We start from the raw sequence: 25296 nt of genomic DNA, 5'->3' as shown, positions 1-25296 counted from the left end.
TAATTATGGGAATGGTTAAGAAAAGTGTCGCAAATCCATACAAATAGTAAGGAGCAGCTAAAATGTGCAGTAGATTTTCATTTTCTGACAGAAGGACGTCTGAGATATATTAAGATACAAAAACAATCACTGAACAGTATGCACAATGGGCGAAAAATCTTTACAATGTATGCACTTTAGAAAGATATAGAATAAACTGTTTATGTTGGTTATCCAGAAAGTATAAGGCTTTCTACTTTTAATTTCATGGTCTTTATACAGTTTAAACTTTTCCAGTGAGTATAACTTAGTGTTTTCCTGTAACTAGAGTTCCATAATTCCAACAGCTGTATGAAAGACAGTTTCCTCCCCCCTTAAGCAAATGCCCCCAGTAATCGCTGAGTTCTAATAATGTCCCCTCTTTTGCATGTGAATACTTCTTGTAAAGTTCACATTCCCTGACTTCACAAACCCCTAGAATAACCCTGGAGCTTCAATCCCACCCCGTACACAGAGAAGCTTTCAGCCAGTTTCCAGACCCTTCAATACACTGAAGTCTTGGTCAGATTCTGTCTGCTGTGGGGCAGCAGGCCTTCCTGTGCTAATCCCAAGGGCATTGGTAGCATCCGGAGAGACTACAGAGGACAGACCAGATGTTGGTAATGAGACTTCTGACCAGACGACAGCATCAAAAAGTGAAGAGATATTTTTCTGCTGACATCTCTTTCTAATCCACCCCCTTTCTAGTCTATCCCCTCTATTCTTATCCATCTGCTGCCTAACCCTGTCCACTTCCTCTCCATTTCTCTCATTGCTCAGACCTCATTTAACCCTCTCACTCAACAACAGCCTCCCTAATCTTAGGCTTGTTCCATCCATGACTAAGGAAGCAAAGTCTCTAGAACATACTGGCCTTTTCAGTACTGGAAACCAAACACGCTTTTGCCAGGGTTAGAGACCTTTTACATACTTATCAGTATGGCCTTCAGGCCTGACTAATCGTGGATTCCTCAAACTACTGAGATATCCATGTTCTTTTAGAACAGAACCCCCAAAACAGTTTCTTTTAAAAACATTTTCTATTCACATCAAAAAAAGGGACTCATTTCCTTAATATTCACAAAGCTCCCATAAATTCCAAAGCAAAAGGCCAATGACCTAGCAGAAAAGTACGTTACGAATATGAGCATATAGTTCTTAGAAAAGAAATACAAATGACTTCTAAAAATAAAAAGCGGTACTCAACACCACCTAAATACAAGAATAAAAACTAAAATACAATGAGATGACATTTATCAAAGGGACAAAGATCAACCGATCTGATAACATGGTCTAATAGTAAAGATGTGCAGAAACAGGCTTTCTCATGCATTGCTGAGTATAAACTGGCACTATCTCTGTCAAGGACAATTTGACAATACATGAAAAATTTAAATATATATAACCTTTGACCCAGAAGTTTCACATGAAAGGTATTTATTTTAAAGATAAGCCAATACTATGCAAGAGAATGAGTATTCAAGGATATTCACTGAAGTGCTGTTTATAATAGAAAAAGACTGCAAACAACCTATGCTTTCATCAATAAACAACGGCATATTCACAAATGGAACACCGTGCAGCTATCTGAAAGGATGCAGCAGTTATATATTTACTGATTTTGAATTATTGCTAATATAAATTAAGAGAACAAAACTAATTATACATATGCATTTGTTTTCAAATACCAGGAGTAACTCTGAAAGAATACAAAGAAAAAAGGAATAATGGTCACCTCAGGAAGAGAACCGGTAAAGGTGGTGGTGGCTGGGGGGCGTGGGGGTGCACATAGGTGGGAGGCATGCCCTTTTACTCCCTTCCTTTATTTACCTGTAGAATTCTGTGTTCTATCCATGCATTAGTTACTTTAAAAAAAAAAACCCACATTTAAAAAATCTGATACCAGAGTGCCATTCCAGCACATCCTTCAAATACTGTGTGTGTATGTGTTAGTCACTCAGTCATGGTACAACTTTTTGTGACTCCATGGACCGTAGCCTGTCAGGCTTCTCTGTCCAGAGAATTCTCCAGGCAAGAATACTGGAGTGAGTAGCCATTCCCTCTTCCAGGGGATCTTCCTGACCCAGGGATCAAACCCAGGTCTCCTGCATCTGCAGGCAGATTCTTTACCATCTGAGTTACCAGGGAAGACCCTCAAATGCTATACTCAAATTCATTTTCCACTATGCCCGTTGTTATTCTCTCACTTAATCCATGGACTTATCCAGTTAATTCATAGCAAGCTGAGACTTCCCCCATGGAATTTACAGTTGATTCTTGTCACTCTCCTGCTTTAAAATAAAATCAAACCTTCTATGAATCCCCATTACCCACAGAGAAAAGTTCAATCCACTCAAAGGGCATTCAATCTCTTTTACCATCCAGCCCTTACCTGCAAGACACAACATAGCCTCAGCCACACCAAACAGCTCACCCCACCTCCCTTACTTGCCCATAAAATTTCCTCCCACCTCCTCACCTCCCCTCTTTATCCAAGAAATCATATATGGTCTATGAGGTCTACATCAAATTACATCTCTGAGCCTTCCCTACCCTGAGGAAGAGCAATAAAACTTCACACTACGATCTAAACAGTACTTGGCTTATCTCACAAGAAGTTTACTGCTCAAAATTATATTACATTCATCATTTATGGGTCTATAGATGACTACATTTAATCTATGGTCATCTCCCTTAGATTACAAATCCCTGGAAGAAAGACGTGAAACTCATTCATCATGTATTCCTAACATGTAAATAACTGCCTGGCACACATAGGTGCTTAATATATATGGACTCATCATCATCACCTCCCCCCCACCATGTTTTCTCATTTATCAAACTGAATTAAGAATGTTGTTTCTCCAAGGCTTTTTCTATGTGGTTGGTTAATGTTTGCCCAACCTGACACGGCTCTGCCTGTGCAAATTTATCTCCCAAGTCTAAGCCATGCCTTTGGGTTTGGCTCTTTTTCCTAACTACTGTGCAGATGTCCGGTGTCAGTTTGACTTTGCCTTCTCCTACTGGATACTCTGGCTACAGGTTTAAAAAACAAAAGAACCAATTTCTGCTTTGTTTTCCTGCAATTGGCTGCATATGATGTGGTGCCATTTGGTGAGTTAGGCATGGATAAACACTATTGAGGAAATGAAAGTTGTCTTTTCAGCAAATGGACATGGACTGTAATCTCTGAGGAAAAAATTGCTGTCCTGCTCTCCTACTTTGCTTCTCAGCAGTCTAACTGAAGATAATAAAAATCCTTTTGAAGGGAAAAACTATTTATGATGCTTCTACGTAAATGTAGTTTTGGGTGACTTTTGCTTCTTTAGACAATAAAAATGGTGATAAGAGAAATGACCTAAGTGTCTACCATCAGGTGAATGGATAAACAAATTGTATTGTATCTACATAAAGGAATACTATTCAGCAATAAAAATGGACAATTAAAACATACAAAATCAAAGTAAGTATGCTGGGTGATCTCTTCAAGAAAATTAGAGATACCAAGGGAACACTTCATGCAAAGATGGGCTTGATAAAGGACAGAAATGGTATGGACCTAACAGAAGCAGAAGATATGAAGAAGAGGTGGCAAGAATACACAGAAGAACTGTACAAAAAGGATCTTCACTACTCAGATAATCACAATGGTGTGATCACTCACCTAGAGTCAGACATCCTGGAATGTGAAGTCAAGTGGGCCTTAGAAAGCATCACTACGAACAAAGCTAGTAGAGGTGATGGCATTCCAGTTGAGCTATTTCAAATCCTGAAAGATGATGCTCTGAAAGTGCTGCACTCAATATGCCAACAAATTTGGAAAAGACAGCAGTGGCCACAGGACTGGGAAAGGTCAATTTTCATTCCAATCCCAAAGAAAGGCACTGCCAAAGAATGCTCCAACTACTGCACAATTGCACTCATCTCACACACTAGTAAAGTAATGCTCAAAATTCTCCAAGCCAGGCTTTAGCAATACATGAACCGTGAACGTCCAGATGTTCAAGCTAGCTTTAGAAAAGGCAGAGGAACCAGAGATCAAATTGCCAACATCCGCTGGATCATGGAAAAAGCAAGAGAGTTCCAGAAAAACAGCTATGTCTGCTTTATTGACTATGCCAACGCCTTTGACTGTGTAGATCACAATAAACTGTGGAAAATTCTGAAAGAGATGGGAATACCAGACCACCTGACCTGCCTCTTGAGAAATCTGTATGCAGGTCAGGAAGCAACAGTTAGAGCTGGACATGCAACAACAGACTGGTTCCAAATAGGAAAAGGAGTACGTCAAGGCTGTATATTGTCACCCTGTTTATTTAACTTGTATGCAGAGTACATCATGAGAAACGCTGGGCTGGAAGAAGCACAAGCTGGAATCAAGATTGCTGGGAGAAATATCAATAACCTCAGATATGCAGATGACACCACCCTTATGGCATAAAGTGAAGAGGAACTATAAAGCTTCTTGATGAAAGTGAAAGAGGAGAGTGAAAAAGTTGGCTTAAAGCTCAACATTCAGAAAACGAAGATCATGGCAACCAGTCCCATCACTTCATGGGAAATAGATGGAGAAACAATGGAAACAGTGTCAGACTTAATTTTGGGGGGCTCCAAAATCACTGCAGATGGTGACTGAAGCCGTGAAATTAAAAGACACTTACTCCTTGGAAGGAAAGTTATGACCAACCTAGATAGCATATTCAAAAGCAGAGACATTACTTTGCCTACAAAGGTCTGTCTAGTCAAGGCTATGTTTTTTCCAGTAGTCATGAATGGATGTGAGTGTTGGACTGTGAAGAAAGCTGAGCGCCGAAGAATTGATGCTTTTGAACTGTGGTGCTGGAGAAGATTCTTGAGAGTCCTTTGGACTGCAAGAAGATCCAACCAGTCCATTCTAAAGGAGATCAGTCCTGGGTGTTCATTGGAAGGACTGATGCTGAAGCTGCAACTCCAATACTTTGGCCACCTCATGCAAAGAGTTGACTCATTAGAAAAGACCCTGAAATTGGGAGGGATTGGGGGCAGGAGGAGAAGGGGACAACAGAAGATGATATGGCTGGATGGCATCATCGACTCGATGCACATAACTTTGGGTAAACTCCGGGAGTTGGTAATGGACAGGGAGGTTTGGTGTGCTGCGATTCATGAGGTCGCAAAGAGTCGGACACGACTGAGCGATTGAACTGAACTGACTGATGCTGGGTGAAACAAACCAGACCAAAAAAGGAAAAAAAAAAAGAGAGAGAGAGAGAACATATAGCTTGAGTGCACTTATGCAAAATTCTAGAAAGTACAAACTAAACTAAAGGCTCATGACTACTTAGGGATGAAGAAAATCTGAGAGGGCAGGGAGGGAGCAATTACAAAGGGGCAGGAGGAAGCTTTTGGAAGTGATAGATATGCTGCCTGTCTTGATTGTAGTGACAGTTTCATGGGTGTATACATTTGTCAATTTGTCAAAACTTGTAAAATGTTTGAATATATGCAATTTAGTATGTCAAAATTATACCTCAATGAAGCTGTTTAAAAAAATGGACAGAGGTGAAGAAGGAGGAAGCAGGATGCAGCATGCTTGGGGCTGGTGCATGGGGATGACCCAGAGAGATGTTATGGGGAGGGAGGGGGGAGGAGGGTTCATGTTTGGGAACGCATGTAAGAATTAAAGATTTTAAAATTAAAAAAAAAATAAATTAATTAAAAAAATAAAACAGTAAAAAAAAAAAAAGTAGTGTTTAAAGAGGGTCATCCAATGTGCTCAATATTTGCAAAATACCTTTCCAGACTGACATTTTCCTGAAAATGTCACTTTCTAAAAAGACATGAATTGTATTTTTGAAGGAGCAGCCAGGTTGCAAGCAGATGATTAATTATCATGGAAAATCATTGATGTATCATTGCAATTTCACAGTATTTCTTACAGTTAGAATAAAGCTCCTTCATATCTCTCATAAAGGTATTGTAAAGCTTTAATTGATTTGTGTTGGTAAAAACCCTTGGTTACTGTCATGGAAAATAATTGAATTAAGTATCAAAATGTAAATGTACAACTTTTTTATTGTTTATTTGCTTTTCTTTATAATAAATGTTGCAGGGTGCCAACTATTCTATCACATTATTAAATCAGGAAAGACATGTGACCTAGAGGCTTTCACATCCATTGGTTTAACATTAAATTATAGACTCTACAGAGAATGTTCATCATGTAGCTAACTCCACATACTAGATACTCTTGAAAATACCTCTTGCCCACTCATTAAGAAGCAGCAAAGACTTATACAGGGTGAACTAAGAAATATAAATCTCTAGGCTTAGTTGTACACTTTCCTTATGGAAAGGTAGATTTTTTTCACCTACTTTTGAGAAGAATAACAATGTTAACTCAGCACTATAGTAAAAAAAGTATAATAAAAAATATAAATGACAATATTGCTCAGGAGCTATGTAGATGGACATTGTGCTCAGAGAGACAGAGTAACGCAGAGTTTGCATTAAAGATGTTTAAATGACAGGCTGTATCTAGATTAACTAACACAGCATGCAGTAAAACGGTGACTCAGTAACTGTCTTTTAGCATCACTCAATGGCAATCCATACACACTAGGTCTTCAGTAACTGTTAAAACAAAATTACTCCTAATTTCAGTTCCTAAGATTGTGATTTAACAACAGTGAACAAATCTGAGATTATAGTCCCTCACTATTTGCAAAGCAGAGGTAATGAAGATGTTCCTATGTTATCTCTTGAAACTAATACAGACACGGTAGTGGAGAAAATTCATTCAAAAAAGTGTTGATCATCAGGTGGAAACAAGGTTATTCTTTAAGAGATAGACAAGACATTTTAAGAAGAGCTGTTTGCTGTGGACCTAATGTAGAATCCATAGCAAAGAGAATAATAGTTTCTATATTTTAGGCGGGAATGTCATTATGAAGCCGGTACTGGATACCTGCAATTCATTATGGTCTGTAAAGAGCTCTGCAATTTACAAGACCAGAATCCAGTGGACACAGGCCACATGTGGCAATTTAAATTCAAATGTAAATTCATTAGAATTAACAATTCATTTCCTCAGTTACTCTAGCCACATTTCAAGTGCTCAGTAGATAGGTGTGGTTAGTGGCTCCCACAATGGACGTTCAATATTGAATATTCCATCATCACAGAAAGTTCTAGTGGATGGTGTTGGGCTAGAATGAGACAGAGGCCAACACAGGGGAGCTAAGTGAATAATTCTGCAATATGGATTTGAGAAGAGGAGTACATATTGCTTAAAAAAAGGTCAGGTCATTCAGCTCCCAAAGAGAGGAGAGACCTTGGTTCATATTTTCCTTGCCTGGCTTTCAATAAATAACCTAGAGTTAAAGTGCCCTTTATGTCCTCATGCCCTCTGGGACCTCAAAAACGAAATTTGTGTTTTCCATAAAATATTAAATCAAGAGAAATTAAGACAGCACATTTAATGTGAAATAAAGTTCATATACTCCTGTTTAAACACAGATTAGAATTTCTGTCAGAACAATGCCAGTGAAAAGTTGACATCCTAATTAATACAATTTACATTATAAAGCAGTGAATATCTTTATCTTGCTATTATGAAATGCCCTCTTTTAAAAAAAAATCAAGGCTCTACTCAACAGGGATTTGAATACTAAGGGTAGTATTCAAAAGCCCATGTACAAGAGAGGCAGTTAGGGTCAGTGGCATTTTTACACATCAACCCAGCTCTCTAAAAATGGAAACAATATACTCAGCCTCTACCACACAGTTTTGTGAGTTTTAAAAAAAATCATCCACGGGATATTTACATGTAGCAATAGGATTTTGAGGCTGTCCTTCCTGCTTTTCTTGCAATGATATAAATCACACTGCAAAACACAAACACTGAAGAACTAAAAAACATCCCTGTTCTCTCTCCCCTCTTCCTCCCTTTTCTCTCCTTTCTCTCTCTCCTCCACGCACTTAATATCACAGAGAGCGGTTCCAGAACCCTGTGAACTCACATATATGCAGGACTCCCACGCAATGTTTATTCAATCCAAATTCTGAGTGTGTGAGAGGGGCAGAGAATCAGCCCCACAGCTGGGTACCCAAGAATTCGTGTTCATTGCCTTTGTCAATTTTATGCTATCGGTGAAAGGAATAAAGATGAGATCCTGAAAGCTTGAATTTTCATTTCCTCTGACAATGTGCTTTTTCTTCATGCTTTATCACACTCCACTACTTGGTTTCCACCCCTTCATAATTGATATCGGCCATTTGAAGCATTCAGTAAAAACCTCATGAGGTTCATCAAATGTCCCCCAGTCTATAATTCTTGCTCCTAACATATTCAGAAGCATATTCATCCAAGTGTTTTCTACTTTCTCTCCATGGCTTTCCTTGTGCACAGGGACAAGAGTAATGACAGTTGTATTAATTATATGCTGAAAAACCCACATAGCAGCAAAAATGATGGAGATCATCATTTTAAATATTTTATTAAAATAACCCAGTGTAGAACAGATAAAGTAGACCCTCTTGATAATGAGAGGTTCATTAATTTTATAAGAATTCTAGAAAGCTTAGAATGGTCATCAAAATGACCTTTCATTTATTTTTTTAAGAAGAAGAAAAACTTCAGTCATCACTTTAAGAGAGCAAGGGTCTAGTGAAATTTTCTAAGATATTTTTAAAAATAATTACCTTTTTGGGAAAAGTTTTTAAAAAACAGCTTTAAATATGGAGAATTTAGATTTCATAATATTACTTGAAATGCCTGTAAATTTTCAGCTTCTGTAATTTACCCCATTAAAACTTGGTTTATTAGCATATAATGACTTCTGATAAGTAAAATCTACATTCTCCATAAACAAACAAGGACCACATTAAAATTCTTCCCGAACTAACATTAAGAGCAACATAGTCTTGTTTACCAAGTGTGTCTCCAGGTACAGTTTTAGGCCATCCGTCTCTGCTTTAGGAGGTGTCCAATTTTCAGTGGTTTCCATGGCTTCGTTTAACCATTGAATAAATTCATCCAGTTTGTTTACAAACCCCTTGTGACAGAGAAGGGGGGGAAAGAACAAGAAAAGCATGTTAATAGGTTATTTTTTAAAGCCAATCTTAAAAATTCCATACCTCATCAATGGTAAAACTGATACCACTGCAGCCCCATCCTATGTCCACACTGTACAACAAAATTCCCACCATTCCTGCCACTGAAATCTATTAAAATGGAAAGAAACTGTTCATGATACCACTATGGTTTTTTCCCTAGGAAAGATTTTGCCTTTTTTTTTTTTTTTTTTGAGGAATTTAGACTGGACTGCAGAATGTCATTGGAAAGGTGACCCTCAAATCATCAAAACATTTCTGGGTATCTGACAAGAGCCCCCTCACCAAAAAATCAGGTCAAGTCTGCTAGGAACCCAGCTTTGGGGGATAAAGTAAAGATGGCGTTCTTTACTGAGAAGCCCAAGGAGTTGAGGTGCCTTAACTGAAAGAGAAATCTATTTTTAAATCACATAAGTGTTTAAAGGGACTTGGATTAGTTCTACTGACAGCTCAAATGTCTGTGATTGAGTCTGGGTTCTAAGAAACTAAAAAAGGTACAGGACCAAGGAACAAATGTAAACGCCTAACTCTGGGTGTGTCTTGGACATAAAAAAAAAAAAATTTCTCGGCTAAGAAGCACAATTCACAATAACTTTGCAAATTTTCAAATAGTGGTTACAAAAATTTATTGGCCATTTAAAAGAACACATCTGTGGAAACGGAAAATGTTTTGAAAAAATGAAAGCCCGGCTCTGAATCTTAAGGGAAGGAATAGGGCTGGCCACCGGCTTGCCATGGCTAGGTAAACAGCACCACCTGGAGGTCGAAAGGAGGAAGGACAGGCTTCTGTATTTGAACTCACTGAGATGGCTTGGGATGCTAGTTCTCTATTGAACTTAACCTGTTCCTCAGTTACCTTTTGATTATCTTTGATTAATATTTTAATACTTAACTGGTGAGTTAACTTGCAATAAAAATCTAAGCACTCCTCATTATCAGGGGGGATTTTAGCTTTCCACCTTCACTCCTACTCATGTGTAGCCATAAGAATATAAACAGAAATTATGAAGGCAAGTGATACTAAAGTCCATCTGATTTCTGAGACTTTTGTCACCTGCTATTTCTCCACCTCTCTGAGCCTGTTTCTCTGTGGTGTGTCAACCAGTGTTCTGTGAAGTGGATAGATCTATTCTTGTATCATGAGAGGATACTCTTAGAGAAACCAAATAGGCTCCACTCTGTACACTGAGCTATGTGACGTGCAGGAGAATTCACATTTGGATGCAGAAAAACGAATATTTGATGTTCATCTTCAGAAGCTCTGCTAGAGTCTTCATGGTGTGAATGGAGGAAAATGAGGCTGACATAAGTAATAACATGAGAAAATGAGGAAAAATGCAAAATTTTACTTATTTTGTAATATAAATCAAATCCTAGTAAAATAGATACTGGTCTTTCATTCATTCTTTTTAAACTTCTATGTATTTATTTCTGTTTGCACTGGGTCTTCATTGCCGCTGCACAGGCTTTCTCTAGTTGTGGCCAGAAGGGGCTACTCTCTGGTTGTAGGGCATGAACTTCTCGTCTCAGTGGCTTCTCTTCTTACAGAGCATGGGCTTAGAGTGAGGGCTCAGGAGCTGCGAAGCACGGGCTTAGTTGCTCCACGGCACGTGGGATCTTCCTGGACTAGGGATTGAACATGTATCCCCTACACTGGCTGGAGGATTCTTAAGCACTGAACCACCAGGGAAGTCCCTTATTCATTCTTTTAACAAATATTTATTAAGCAGCTGCTTTGTGTGAAGCACACTGCTGGACAGTACTGGGAACAAAAAGATAAATATCAGTGAATTAAAAATATCAGCAGAACATAAAGCATGTCTAAGCACTGGCTCACTGAGTTCTGGTCATTTCAATCAGTAAAAAAAGTTAAACCATCAATAGACTTGAGACATGTACCTGAACTTTTTTGTGAAACTTATTCTGCCTGTATCAGAATTCTGTCTGTACCTAAGTTTGTTTCTGTTCTTAGTATTTGACCTGCCTGTTTCTCTAATACTCTGAGTTTATGCATATTTACCTGGAGAGTCAAAGATGACTATAAAAATCAGATTTTCTAATGCATGTAAGAATTAAAGATTTTAAAATTTAAAAAATAAAAAACTAAAAAAAAAAATCAGATTTTCTTCATAACACAATTCAATGCTGCGCTATACAAAAAGCACATTTTACACACGTTCGCCTCACCGCTACAGAGTTACAAGCCTTTGAAAGGCCACATTTTAGTTTTCCTCAAACTCCTGAATTTCATCTATTCCATTTGTCTCTCTTGTCATTTTCTACCACCACTTACCTTATTGTTCCTTTTTGCCCCTTCTTCCGTTATCTTTCTCTGCCTCTCTGCCAAGCACCCCAGGGCACACTGAGAGTGACCCAGGCCACAGGCACCAGTCCTCCTGGGCCACCCCCTTAACTGTCTCCTTATGGGTGTATTCCTTGCTATATTCATATCTGATACATGTTCTGAGAGTCTGATAACTGAAGCCAAGCCAGGATTCCACCTGCAGAAGAAACCTTGGTCATCCAACTTGGGAGAAAATGGAACAGCCTATTCTCACCAGTTAACAGCGCACTTCCCACTTTCAAATCATCTGCTGGAGTAATCAAATTATTTACATTTTGAAAGTTCCTTAATGAGATGCTTTTAAAGAATCTTACTTTGAAACTTTCTAATGCATAAATTTTTTTAAAGGCTAAGAAGCACAGGTAAAGTATATAAAAATGTACACTTACAAGTTTGTGTAAAATAATTTGTTAAAGCCCTCAGTTAACATACATTCGAAGATTATATTTGCAAGGAAAATAAAAGGTTGAGTCTTGCAAACAGCTACACTTATGACAGGTTAAAAATACCCATTATTAATCCTCCTACACTATTGCTGGGTAAACAGGTACAGCCACTATGGAAAACAGTGTCGAGTTTCCCTTTGAAAGCTAAAAATAGAGCTACCATATGATCCAGCAATCCCACTCCCAGGCATATATCCATGAAAAAAGAAAACTCTAATTTGAAAAGATGCATGTACCCAATGTTCATAGCAGCACTATTTACAATAGCCAAGACATGGAAGCAATCTAAGTATCCACTGACAGATGAATAGATAAAGAAGAAGTGGTGTGGTGTATATATATGGAATACCTCTCAGCCACAAAAAGTATGGCATATTGTCATTTGCAGCAACATGGATGAACCTAGAGATTATCACAGTAAGTAAGGTAAACCAGACAAAGAAATAGTATATAATATCACTTACACATGAAATCTAAAAAATAGCACAAATGAGTCTATTTACAAAACAGAAACAGATTCACAGACATAGGAAGCTAATTTATGGTCACCAAAGAGGAAAGTGATGGGGGGAGATAAAGTGGGGAAAGGAGGGAGAAATTAGGAGTACAGGATTAAAAAATGTATGCTATCACATATAAGATAGATAAACAATAAGGATTTTCTGTATAGCACAAGGAACTATATTCAACATCCTATAATACCCTATAATGAAAAATATTCTGGAAAAATATATATCTGAATCACTTTGTTGTAAACCTAGAACTAACACAATATGGTAAACCAACTATATTCCAATTTTATAAAGAATACTCACTATCTCTTTTATTTTCCTATTTCTCTTCTGTGACAAACCTAGTCTGATTTACTAGAAACTGTGGGGGTGATTACTGTTGCTCTAGGACAGAAACAGAGCTTTCCTTGCGGCAGACAGGGGACCGGGAAACAGCAACTCAGTAGGGAATAAGACATGGTCCCCCTGCCTTGTGTTGTTAAAGGTCTAGGGGTAATTTTTTTTAATAGAATTACATGATTTTTAGAACAAATTGAAATTGAAAACTATTTCAGTAGAAGGGGAAAGGGGTATAAAATAGGAAGCAGATATTTGTATTGTCAACACAAATCTGTGAAGTGGTGCTGATTATGGTCATTTTACAGATGAGGAAACTGAGGGTCAAAGAAGGTGGGTGCCTAGCCTAGAGGCAGAGCTGGAATCTGAATCCACATCCCATTCCAGAGTCTGTTCCTCTCACGGGGCCACAGCGCCCTCTAGAAACAGTGCTCCGAGAGACATATTACCAGACCCAGATGGAGAAGAAACATTTGTTCCCACTCTCACATTCTTAGCACTGAGATTAAAACTCTCAAAAAAGTCCCTCCCCTTCACATTCAGTATTTTCTATTACTTTTTCTGAAAGAGGATCTCTGATGAGAGCAGGGACTTTAAAAAATCTTTTTTTTTAAGCAAGCAAAAATCACCATAAATTTTATTTTTATAGAAAATTTAAACCAAAATTTTATTTCTAATTTATAGAAAATTTAAACCAAAATTTTAAGGCAGCACATGCTTAAGCAAGCCCATCCTATCAGTGCCTCAATTACAGATGAGTTTGACTCAGTTCAATCAGAGAGGAGATAGCTCTTAGTCCTCAGGAGGTAGTTTAACCAGTGAGCTGAGCTGCTAATGTCCTCTTGGTGTTTACTGTTTGGATATGTGTGAACATGTGTTCATCCAGAGAAGGATGCACATTTCTTGGTGGACACAGAAATCAAGTGTGTTGTCTGACCTAGCCCAGATCAGGTTAACTGCCTTCAGAGAGGGACATGCTGAAGAGCATCAGAAAGTGAACTATTTTCATTGTATTTTTGAAACTAGAAAAGGTCAGCCTCTGCTGTTAAAACTTTTTAAACCATTCAAAAGTATTTACCCCTTTCTTAGTGTTCCAAGATTAAAGGATTCCATGAATGACCTTATCTGAACAATGCTAGCTGAAACAATAAGTAACCCTCATATAGCACTCACTAAGCCTGGCATGCTACAGTCCATGGGTTGCAAAGGGTTGGACACAGCTTGGCTTCTGAACAACAAACATGCCCGGACAATTTAAAAGCAATATACAATAGATCATCAAGCCAGACTTTAAAATATATTTTCTCTTGAAATCTTCACATAAGCCCCGAATGAATGTCCCCATTCCTATCTTATCAATGCAGAAACTGAATTTCAGAGGCACCAAGTAGGGTCATAAAGACCCTGTGAGGTGGGTACTATTGTCGCCCCCATTTTACAAATGAGAAGACTGAGGCCCTGAGAAGTAAGGAGACATGCCCAATGCCATGTGGCTAGAAGGTGGTGGACTCAGCACCTGAATCCAGAGAGCCCAGCTGGCACCATGTGAAATCATGAAAGGCCAGCTGATCTAACGATTTGCCTAAGTCCCTGGCAGAAATTAGAATCTGAAAAACATTTAAATGAGGATTAATCATGATGACAGGAGAAGGTATATTAAAAGGCGGGGGGAGGAGGAACATGCTTATCATGAACCAGTGCAGATAATATTAAGAGAACAGCTGTTAAAACCAGACAAACTGAACTTGATTCCAGGCTCCATCCATCTCTTACTAATAGTATAAACTAAACGAGCTACGTGGTGCCTCTGAAATTCAGTTTCTTCATTGGTAAGGTAAGAATGGGGATATCCATTAGGGGTTTATGTGAAGATTTCAAGAGAAATATATATTTTAAAGTCTGGCTTGATAAACAATTTTTAAAAACCATTTCTAATGAACAGGTTCCAATTTGATCTTTTATGTCATTCACTCAAAACATTTTGATTATTCACTAAGCATACAGCATTTTGCTGGGTGTCACAGGGAAGATGGAGAACAAAGTCCCCCCACAGTCATAATATGAGAGGAGGCACCAACTGCTCTGGCCATGCAGAGGGGGTCATAACTTGGCTCAGGTCATCACATGAGGTGATGTGGCGGGGGCAGCATCTGAATCTGCAGGTGAGCAAAGACTTCCCTACTTCTTATTCCACCTGCAGGTCCTGAAGGGATCGTGCTTCTCTATTTAAACAGCACACACTTTAAGGATAATCTGGCTTCATTTTTCAAACCAGGACAAATGCTTTGGAGCCAGTCTTTACCAATTACCACTGGAGCAATTACCAGTGAGTAATTGTAATCCTCTTACCTTACCCAAAAGGAAGCTTTATTTAGATTCTGGCAGCTGGTGAAATTAGAACTCCACTTATAAGCAAAATTATGCATTGAGCTTTAATATGTGTATCTACCAACGTATGGGACTTCCCTGGTAGCTCAAGCTGGTAAAGAATCCTCCTAAAATGCAGGAGGGAAGATCCCCTGGAAAAAGGATAGGCTACCCAGTATTCTTGGGCTTCCCTGGGGCTCAGACTGTAAAGAATCCGCCCACAATGCGGGAGACCTGACTTTGATCCCTGGTTGGGAAGATCCCCTGGAGGAGGGTATGGCAACCCACTCCAGTATTCTTGCCTGGAGAATCCTCGTGGACAGAGAAGCCTGGAGGGCTAAAGTCCATGGAGTCGCAAGGAGTCGGACACAACTGAGTGACTAAGCACAGCACCAAGATATGGGCTTCCCAGGTGGCACTAGTGGTAAAGAACCCACCTGCCAATGCAGGAGACATAAGAGATGCAGGTTTGACCCCTGGATCAGGAAGATCCCCTGGAGGAGGGCATGGCAACCCACCCCAGCATTCTTGCCTGGAGAATCCCATGGACAGAAGAGCCTGACAGTCTACAGTCCATAGGGTCACAGGAGTCGGACACAACTGAAGTAACTTCACACACACGCTACAAACATATATATTTAGCCTTCCATTTTTACTTATATACCTAATTCTTATATGAAATGACTAATATAGCTTTTTTACACAATAGCTTTCAAATGTAATTCACCTTTCCCAACGACATATCTGTGTATGTAATATGCTACCAAGACACGGAGGCTCAAGATCAAATGAAAGGGAATTAAAAGTGATACTTTGAACTCTACCAACTTACACATTTACCCACATTCCTACCTATCAAATCCAACACAGTACAAGTAATTGACAGGAGGGAGGATATGGTATGTGCTTTTAGAAGAAAGATTGAAGAGAAAATGAAATGCTTTAAGGCAGTTTTAACTCTGTTGCCATAAGAAAACTCAAATACTGAAATGTTTTATGAAATATTTAGCTTCTCTTCTAAAGGTTGAATGAAATGTCTTTAGAATTTGAAAATATTCCTAATATAACTATCCCAGAATAAAGGCTGTCAGTTGGAAAGAGAATAAAAAGGGCAAAGAAAGGTATTATTTTAAACTGCCCAGGTGAGATGTCTTATTCTGAACTCAGTATCATGTGAGTATGATAAACTGAGCTGAATCTCTAATTCCTTCAAATACAAATGACAGTGGTTTCAACTGGGAAAAGAAGAGCCCAGAAAGACCCCTGACTCTTATAATGGGAAAGGCTTTCCTCCAATATCCAAAGGCTTTGACTTCAGTTACTCCCTGTTGTTTAGTTGCTAAGACATGTCTGACTCTGTGACCCCCATGGGCTGTAGCCCACCAGGGTCTTCTGTCCATGGGATTTTCCAAGTAAGAATACTGGAGTGGGTCAGTTATTCCCTACTTATTTATAAAAAGAAATGGTCAACAATGTTAAGGGCAAAGCAAGTTTGGAATGCACATCATCAAAGTCTAATAAAGATAGGAATGAATAAAAGAAATAGGAATAAACTGGAACTCATGATAAGTTAGTATTAACTGAGTACCTATTATGTGCCAGGCACTTATGTATTATACTTACAACCACTCTATGCTGTAAGGGTTTACAGAGAACACTGATGCACAGACAAATGCTTACAACTGTCAAGCAGTGAAGCTGGGGACCCTCCCGCAGAGCTGTGCTCACTGACTCCATGTGACACATTGTCTCCAGCAACCCCAACGTTCCAGAGGCACTGGATCAGCAGATCAGGCCATCTTTATCTGCCTCCGAATCCCAAACAAGGATCTAGGTTGCTCTCACTTTAGAATTTAGGATTATGATTGTTTAATGGTTTACTTGTAGGCTTTTTATATCCAGCGTTATAAATAACAGTACTTAACATTTGGGTGCTGACTATCTACCAACTATTCTTCTGATAACTTGTGCAGTCACTTAATCTTCACAAATGTCTCTATTGTACAGATGAAGAGGCTGAAGCATAGAGGAGTTATGTAATTTATTCAAGGTCATAAAGCCATTAAATAGCTATTAAGTAGTTTTGTTCCAGGGTCCAAGCTCTAAACCACAAAGCCACAGTCTTTGTAAGCAGACTTACCCTCATGGGGTTCACAGAGAGAAAAACAAAGGACATAAATATTAACTGTGGTCCATTCTTGCTATCGAGCCTCTGTGAGAACCACTGTCCACGCCGCAAGACTTCAACGTTCCCATCACCGCCGCCTGTGTTGTAGATAATTCTCCCTTCTCTACACTGTTTTCTGTCCTCCTTTGCTCCTTTTTTAAGGAAAGGGCTAATCTTTTATTGACATTAGATGAACATTTACTATTATACAAAATCTTATAAATATTACTTGGAAATATATAACAAAAATATAGGCATTATATAGACATGTTATATAGACAAGAGCTCTCATATAAACTTTCTATAGAAGATATATAAACATTATATAGAAAAGGGGAAATATTTTACTGAGATTAGATGAACATTTTCCTTAGCAACAATTTTTGTTCATTCTTATTATATTTTTATTATAACATTATATTAAGGTATAGCTACTTTACAATGTTGACTGGTGTTTCTCTTTTGCCTTTTCCTTCTCTTTCCTCTACTCCTTGCCCCTCCCCTCTCTTGTTCTTCATTTTTCTCTCCCTTTTTTGCTCCTCTCTTCCTTGCTCTCCTCCTCCTTCTTCCTTGTCATTCCTTCTCTCTCCTGCAGCTCAAAGTCTCCCCAAACCATGTTGCAGCTAATCAATCACTTTTAATAAATATTTCCCCATATGTTCATACAATTTTTAATGAAAAGGGCAGTTTCCTCGACACTGAACACAGAGCTGAAATGATATAATCCTATGTTTAGATGGGAATACTTTCCTGAATAGTAAAACCTCCTTGTAAATCTAATAATTGGAACAAGAATGCATGTAGCTAGATGGGGGTGCTTTTAGATGATAAAATTTTTCAAAAGATTATCTATGATTGTTTAAATAGCCTAAATTTTATCTAAAGAATATACAGTTCTTTACCAATAACAAAGTTATTGCTTTAGAAAAAAATGGAATTCAGTGTAGAGAGTTTATCACACTGGATGAGCAAGAAACAGCCAACTTTTTACCAGAGAACTTCAGAGCAGCGAGTCAGTTAAGGGTAACAATGCAGCCACTGTACTATCAGTGGAGCCAAGAAGATAGAAAATAGCACTATCTAAATACATCTGCTTGCAAAGAACAAGAGTTCCATGCACATTCGAAGTAAAGACCCAGTCTTCAAAAGCCCCTCAGATCCCAGGTAGTTCAATGTCTTACAGGTAAGGAAACTGAGGCTCAGAAAGGTCAACTACTTGACTGGTAACAGACCAGCAGGCAGCTGAGGCAGAAGGACTCGAGTATTGTGTCCTCAGGTACAGAGCTCTAATATTGTCCATTTTTAAGTTTTCATGAATGTCTTATGGAGTAAAAAATTCTAGAATTAAAACAAAGACAGAATTAGAGTTTTAAAGAATAAGGTAGAATTCCAGAGTTCTGTTGGCTTAGCTAATTGGGTATGCCATCTGATTGGGTGGCCTTAGGCCAGATGAAAAAAAATAGAGGACACTGAGAGGAGCCAAGAACACTCTTGGCAGATAAAATCCAATAGAGAACTACTCATTATGAGAAATCTAAGTAGCTGAGCATGGCTAATGCTCTGGAGGCCAACAGGGAAACTGAGAAGTGAGGTTGTGAAGAGTCTAAGCCAAGAGCTGGGCATATACACTGCACTCTCAAGTTGGGGCTTGATCCTAAGAACAATCAGGGTGTCACTGCAGTTCTGCAACAGAAGAGAGAGAATCTGATCAGCATCTTAGAAGACTCACTCTGACTCCAGTGTGGAGAGTGGATTGGCAGGTGTTAGGCTGAGATCAGAAAAGCCAGTTGAAAGGCTACTACCCTAACTCCTGTGAGGGCTAGACAGAGGCAGAAGTAGTGGGCATGGAGGGAACATGCAAGATTGCAGAGATAGAAGTTAACACAGACAGGAACAGTTGAATTTGATAGATAAAAAAATTGGGATATCTGTTAGAATCTGATATGACTTCTAGATTTCAATTTTGGTTGGAGTTACTATTCTCTGAAAGAAGCAGGAAGATATTCAGAAGGAAGAAGTCATTTTACATGGTCTTAGATAGCTTGTGAGGGGTAAGGAACAAGATCTAGGTTAGAGAAAGCAACCTACAGGTAGTACTGGAGACCACGGGCAGGAATGAGAACCCAGAAACAGTGTGGAGGGACATATCTACTGGGCATCTTCTATAGACTGAGGCCCCACAGTGCAATGCTCTTAATTTTATTCACCCCAGTCCCTCATTACGTGTCTGCTTCAGTGGTTCTTGACACTGTCTGTGTCCTCAAATCAACTGTAAAATACACCAGATTCAGAGAAAGGAAATCTTCCTCAAAGTCCATCAAGGCTACAAAGATAAACAGCCAACAGCTGAGACGCACTGGGAACATACTCAGGTTGTTCTTGGTGGGAAAAAAGTACTTGCTGCCCTTTTGTGACAAGCTAGAAAAATCCAGTATTAACCAGAAAACAGGATGTGCTAATAGGAAGCACCAGACCACCTCACCTGCCTCCTAAGAAATCTATATGCAGGTCAAGAAGCAACAGTTAGAACTGGACATCGAACAACAGACTGGTTCCAATCAGGAAAGGAGTACATCAAGGTTATATATTGTCACCCTGTTTATTTAACTTATATGCAGTGGCTGAGTGGGTGCAGGAGGGCCTAGAGGAGGAAGGGCTGCAGGAGATACCCCTCATCCAAGGTAAGGAGCAGTGGCTGCGCTTTGCTGGATCAGCTGTGAAGAGATACCCCACGCCCAAGGTAAGAGAAACCCAAGTAAGATGGTAGGTGCTGCAAGAGGGCATCAGAGGGCAGACACACTGAAACCATACTCACAGAAAACTAGTCAATCTAATCACACTAGGACCACGGCCTTGTCTAACTCAATGAAACTAAGCCATGCCCGCGGGGCAACCCAAGACGGGCGGGTCATGGTGGAGAGGTCTGACAGAATGTGGTACACTGGAGAAGGGAATGACAAACCACTTCAGTATTCTTGCCTTGAGAATCCCATGAACAGTAATGAAAAGGCAAAATGATAGGATACTGAAAGAGGAACTCCCTAGGTCAGTAGGTGTCCAATATGTTACTGGAGATCAGTGGAGAAATAACTCCAGAAAGAATAAAGGGATGGAGCCAAAGCAAAAACAATACCCAGCTGTGTATGTGACCGGTGATAGAAGCAAGGTCCGATGCTGTAAAGAGCAATATTGCAATAAGAACCTGGAATGTCAGGTCCATGAATCAAGGCAAATTGGAAGTGGTCAAACAAGAAATGGCAAGAGTGAACGTCAACATTCTAGGAATCAGCGAACTAAAATGGACTGGAATGGGTGAATTTAACTCACATGACCATTATATCTACTACTGCAGGCAGGAATCCCTCAGAAGAAATGGAGTAGCCATCATGGTCAACAAAAAAGTCCAAAATGCAGTATTTGGATGCAATCTCAAAAATGGCAGAATGATCTCTGTTTGTCTCCAAGGCAAACCATTCAATATCACACACAGTAATCCAAGTCTATCCCCCAAGCAGTAATGCTGAAGAAGCTGATGAACAGTTCTATGAAGACCTACAAGACCTTTCAGAACTAACACCCCAAAAAGATGTCCTTTTCATTATAGGGGACTGGAATGCAAAAGTAGGAAGTCAAGAAACACCTGGAATAACAGGCAAATTTGGCCTTGGAATGCGGAATGAAGCAGGGCAAAGACTAATAGCGTTTTGCCAAGAAAACGCACTGGTCATAGCAACACCCTCTTCCAACAACACAAGAGAAGACTCTACACATAGACATCACCAGATGGTCAACACCGAAATCAGACTGATTATATTCTTTGCAGCCAAAGATGGAGAAGCTCTATAGAGTCAACAAAAACAAGACCAGGAGCTGACTGTGGCTCAGATCATGAACTCCTTATTACCAAATTCAGACTCAAATTGAAGAAAATAGGAAAAACCACTAGACCATTCAGATATGACCTAAATCAAATCCCTTATGATTATACAGTGGAAGTGAGAAATAGATTTAAGGGCCTAGATCTGATAGACAGGGTGCCTGATGAACTATGGAATGAGGTTCGTGACATTGTACAGGAGACAGGGATCAAGACCATTCCCATGGAAAAGAAATGCAAAAAAGTAAAATGGCTGTCTGGGGAGGCCTTACAAATAGCTGTGAAAAGAAGAGAAGCGAAAAGCAAAGGAGGAAAGGAAAGATATAAGCATCTGAATGCAGAGTTCCAAAGAATAGCAATAAGAGATAAGAAAGCCTTCTTCAGCAATCAATGCAAAGAAATAGAGGGAAACAACAGAATGGGAAAGACTAGAGATCTCTTCAAGAAAATTAGAGATACCAAGAGAACATTTCATGCAAAGATGGGCTTGATTAAGGACAGAAATGGTATGGACCTAACAGAAGAAGAAGATATTAAGAAAAGATGGCAAGAATACACAGAAGAACTGGACAAAAAAGATCTTCACGACTCGGATAATCACAATGGTGTGATCACTCATCTAGAGCCAGACATCCTGGAATGTGAAGTCAAGTGGGCCTTAGAAAGCATCACTACGAACAAAGCTAGTGGAAGTGATGGCATTCCAGTGGAGCTATTTCAAATCCTGAAAGATGATGCTGTGAAAGTGCTGTACTCAATATGCCGCAAATTCGGAAAACTCAGCAGTGGCCACAGGACTGGAAAAGGTGAGTTTTCATTCCAATCCCAAAGAAAGGCAATGCCAAAGAATTCTCCAACTACTGGACAATTGCACTCATCTCACACACTAGTAAAGTAATGCTCAAAATTCTCCAAGCCAGGCTTCAGCAATACGTGAACCGTGAACTTCCTGATGTTCAAGCTGGTTTTAGAAAAGGCAGAGGAAACAGAGATCAAATTGCCAACATCTGCTGGATCATGGAAAAAGCAAGAGAGTTCCAGAAAAACAGCTATTTCTGCTTTATTGACTATGCCAAAACCTTTGACTGTGTGGATCACAATAAACTGGAAAATTCTGAGAGAGATGGGAATACCAGACCACCTGACCTGCCTCTTGAGAAATCTGTATGCAGGTCAGGAAGCAACAGTTAGAACTGGACATGCAACAACAGACTGGTTCCAAATAGGAAAAGGAGTACGTCAAGGCTGTATATTGTCACCCTGCTTATTTAACTTATATGCAGAGTACATCATGAGAAACGCTGGACTGGAAGAAACACAAGCTGGAATCAAGATTGCCAGGAGAAATAACAATAACCTCAGATATGCAGATGATACCACCACCCTTATGGCAGAAAGTGAAGAGGAACTAAAAAGCCTCTTGATGAAAGTGAAAGAGGAGAGTGAAAAAGTTGGCTTAAAACTCAACATTCAGAAAACGAAGATCATGGCATCTGGTCCCGTCACTTCATGGGAAATAGATGGGGAAACAGTGAAAACAGTGTCACTTTATTTTGGGGGGCTCCAAAATCACTCCAGATGGTGACTGCAGTCATGAAATTAAAAGATGGTTACTCCTTGTGAAGAAAAGTTATGACCAACCTAGATAGCATATTCAAAAGCAGACATTACTTTGCCAACTAAGGTCCGTCTAGTCAAGGCTGTTTTTTCCAGTAGTCATGTATGGATATGAGAATCAGACTGTGAAGAAGGCTGAGCACCGAAGAATTGATGCTTTTGAACTGTGGTGTTGGAGAAGACTCTTGAGAGTCCCTTGGGCTGCAAGAAGATCCAACCAGTCCATTCTGAAGGAGATCAGCCCTGGGATTTCTTTGGAAGGAATGATGCTAAAGCTGAAACTCCAGTACTTTGGCCACCTCATGCGAAGAGCTGACTCATTGGAAAAGACTCTGATGCTGGGAGGGATTGGGGGCAGGAGGAGAAGGGGACGACAGAGGATGAGATGGCTGGATGGCATCACTGACTTGACAGACGTGAATCTGAGTGAACTCCGGGAGTTGGTGATGGACAGGGAAGCCTGGTGCGGTGCGATTCACGAGGTCGCAAAAGTCGGATACGACTGAGCGACTGAACTGACTGAGAATATATCATGAGAAATGCTGGACTGGATGAAGCACAAGCTGGGATCAAGACTGCCTGGAGAAATATCAATAACCTTATATATGCAGATAACACCACATTTATGGCAGAAAGTGAAGAAGAACTAAAGACCTTCTTGATGAAAGTGAAAGAGGAGAGTGAAAAAGTTGGCTTAAAACTCAACATTCAGAAAACTAAGATCATGGCATCTAGTCCCATCACTTCATGGCAAATAGATAGGGAAACAGTGATAGACTTTATTTTGGCAGGCTCCAAAATCACTGCAGATGGTGATTGCAGTCATAAAATTAAAAGATGTTTGCTCCTTGGAAGAAAAGTTATGACCAACCAAGACAGCATTTTAAAAAGCAGAGATATTACTTTGCCAACAAAGGCCCATCTAGTCAAAGCTATGGTTTTTCCAGTAGTCATGTACGGATGTGAGAGTAGAACTATAAAGAAAGCTGAGCGCAGAAGAATTGATGCTTTTGAACTGTGTTGTTGGAGAAGACTCTTGAGAGTCCCTTGGGCTGCAAGGAGATCCAACCAGTCCGTCCTAAAGTAATGCAGTCCTGAATATTCATTGGAAGGACTGATACTGAAGCTAAAACTCCAATACTTTGGTCACCTGATGTGAAGAATTGACTCATTTGAAAAGACCCTCATGCTGGGAAAGATTGCAGGCAGGAGGAGAAGGGGATGACAGAGAATGAGAAGGTTGGATGGCATCACTGACTCAATGAACATGAGTTTGGGTAAACCCCGGGAGTTGGTGATGGACAGGGAATCCTGGCTTGCTGCAGTCCAAGAGGTTGCAAAGAGTTGGACACGACTGTGAAATTGAACTGAACTGAACTGAAAAGTACTCCTGGGAGAGGCATGTTCCAGTTGTAAAATGAGAGAAATGAGTTGGACAACTTCTCATGCCTTTCTGACTGTTAGCATCTCTGGTTCTTGCATACAGAGCTTCTTTCAGAGCCAGGGATGCTCAGATGATTTCCCTGTTCTAGTTGAACAAGGAACTGTTCTTTGGTGACTTTTGCATACCCTCCTCTCACTATCCCTATCCTTTAAGATTTGCTGCAAGGCTCCTCTCCCAGCAAACCATCCCGGCCTAGCACTATCTCTCCAACATGCTTCCTTACTTTTTCCATCTTTTGCAGTCAGAGTTCTGATGGACAATTGTAAACCTCCTGGAGACACTCCCTTTTTCTTCCGATAAATCGTAATGATCTTCCTCTGGCTAAGGAGTGCTGTGGGAATTATTACTTATAAGTACAAAATTATAAATACATATTATAAATATGTATAAATACAAGTTACACATAAATAAGTACATATTATTTATAAGGATGCTGTGTGGCAATATTATAAACTAGAAGTTTGTATTTATCTGAACACATATTCACAGCATAAATTCCTCTACATAAACTTCCTAAGGTGTCAGAGAAGTGCATTAACTAAAATTATTGGGCCAATTAGAGAAGAATCATCTCTAATGCAACAGAAGAATCATTTGTCAAGGCAGGAGGCTCAGAGTCTCACAGAGAAGAGGGGTGCAGGAATCTAGGGTGACTATCACAGGTCCCACAGTGATGGGTCTTGAGTAGGAGGTTGAGGCTTCATAATGACCAAGATGGCTGAAGGTAGGAGGAGAAAATAGGGTGGTGGCATCCGATCCCAAAAGGCCAGAGCCACCTGCATACAAACAGCTACTGAGGCCTCAGCCCTCCCCTCTCATAACAGTTATAGTAACAATGACAACCGCAGGAGTGAACATTTCTTAAATGCTTACTACACACCAGATATAATTCTGAGCTCTTTAAACATTTTAACACATTTAATCATTAAAAAAAACCTGTATGTGGAAGATACATTTTTAACTTATTTTGCAAGGAAAAAAACTGGGGTGAGAGAGATCAAGTCACTGGCTCAAGATACACAGAACCGCATCAACCTGAAAAATGCAAAGTACCTGGGCCTGAACTTACAGGTAG

At 39.6% G+C, this 25296-nt stretch overlaps 1 protein-coding gene across 3 annotated transcripts in view; it reads right to left on the bottom strand.

Annotated features, from left to right (window-relative positions):
* The window catches only part of AKAP6 (A-kinase anchoring protein 6), a 410046-nt gene that overhangs the window by 247759 nt on the left and 136991 nt on the right, over nucleotides 1-25296 (bottom strand). For all 3 annotated transcript variants that reach the window (XM_069559473.1, XM_069559474.1, XM_069559475.1), the window contains one exon: nucleotides 8931-9053. In XM_069559473.1, the coding sequence (XP_069415574.1) occupies nucleotides 8931-9053 (123 nt within the window). The remainder of the gene's footprint in view (nucleotides 1-8930; nucleotides 9054-25296) is intronic.

The sequence above is a fragment of the Ovis canadensis genome, chromosome 18 (genome assembly GCF_042477335.2).
Source record: "Ovis canadensis isolate MfBH-ARS-UI-01 breed Bighorn chromosome 18, ARS-UI_OviCan_v2, whole genome shotgun sequence".
Lineage (NCBI taxonomy): Eukaryota > Metazoa > Chordata > Mammalia > Artiodactyla > Bovidae > Ovis > Ovis canadensis.
Note: the sequence above shows the minus strand (reverse complement) of the source record. Positions and strands in the feature narration are given on the sequence as shown.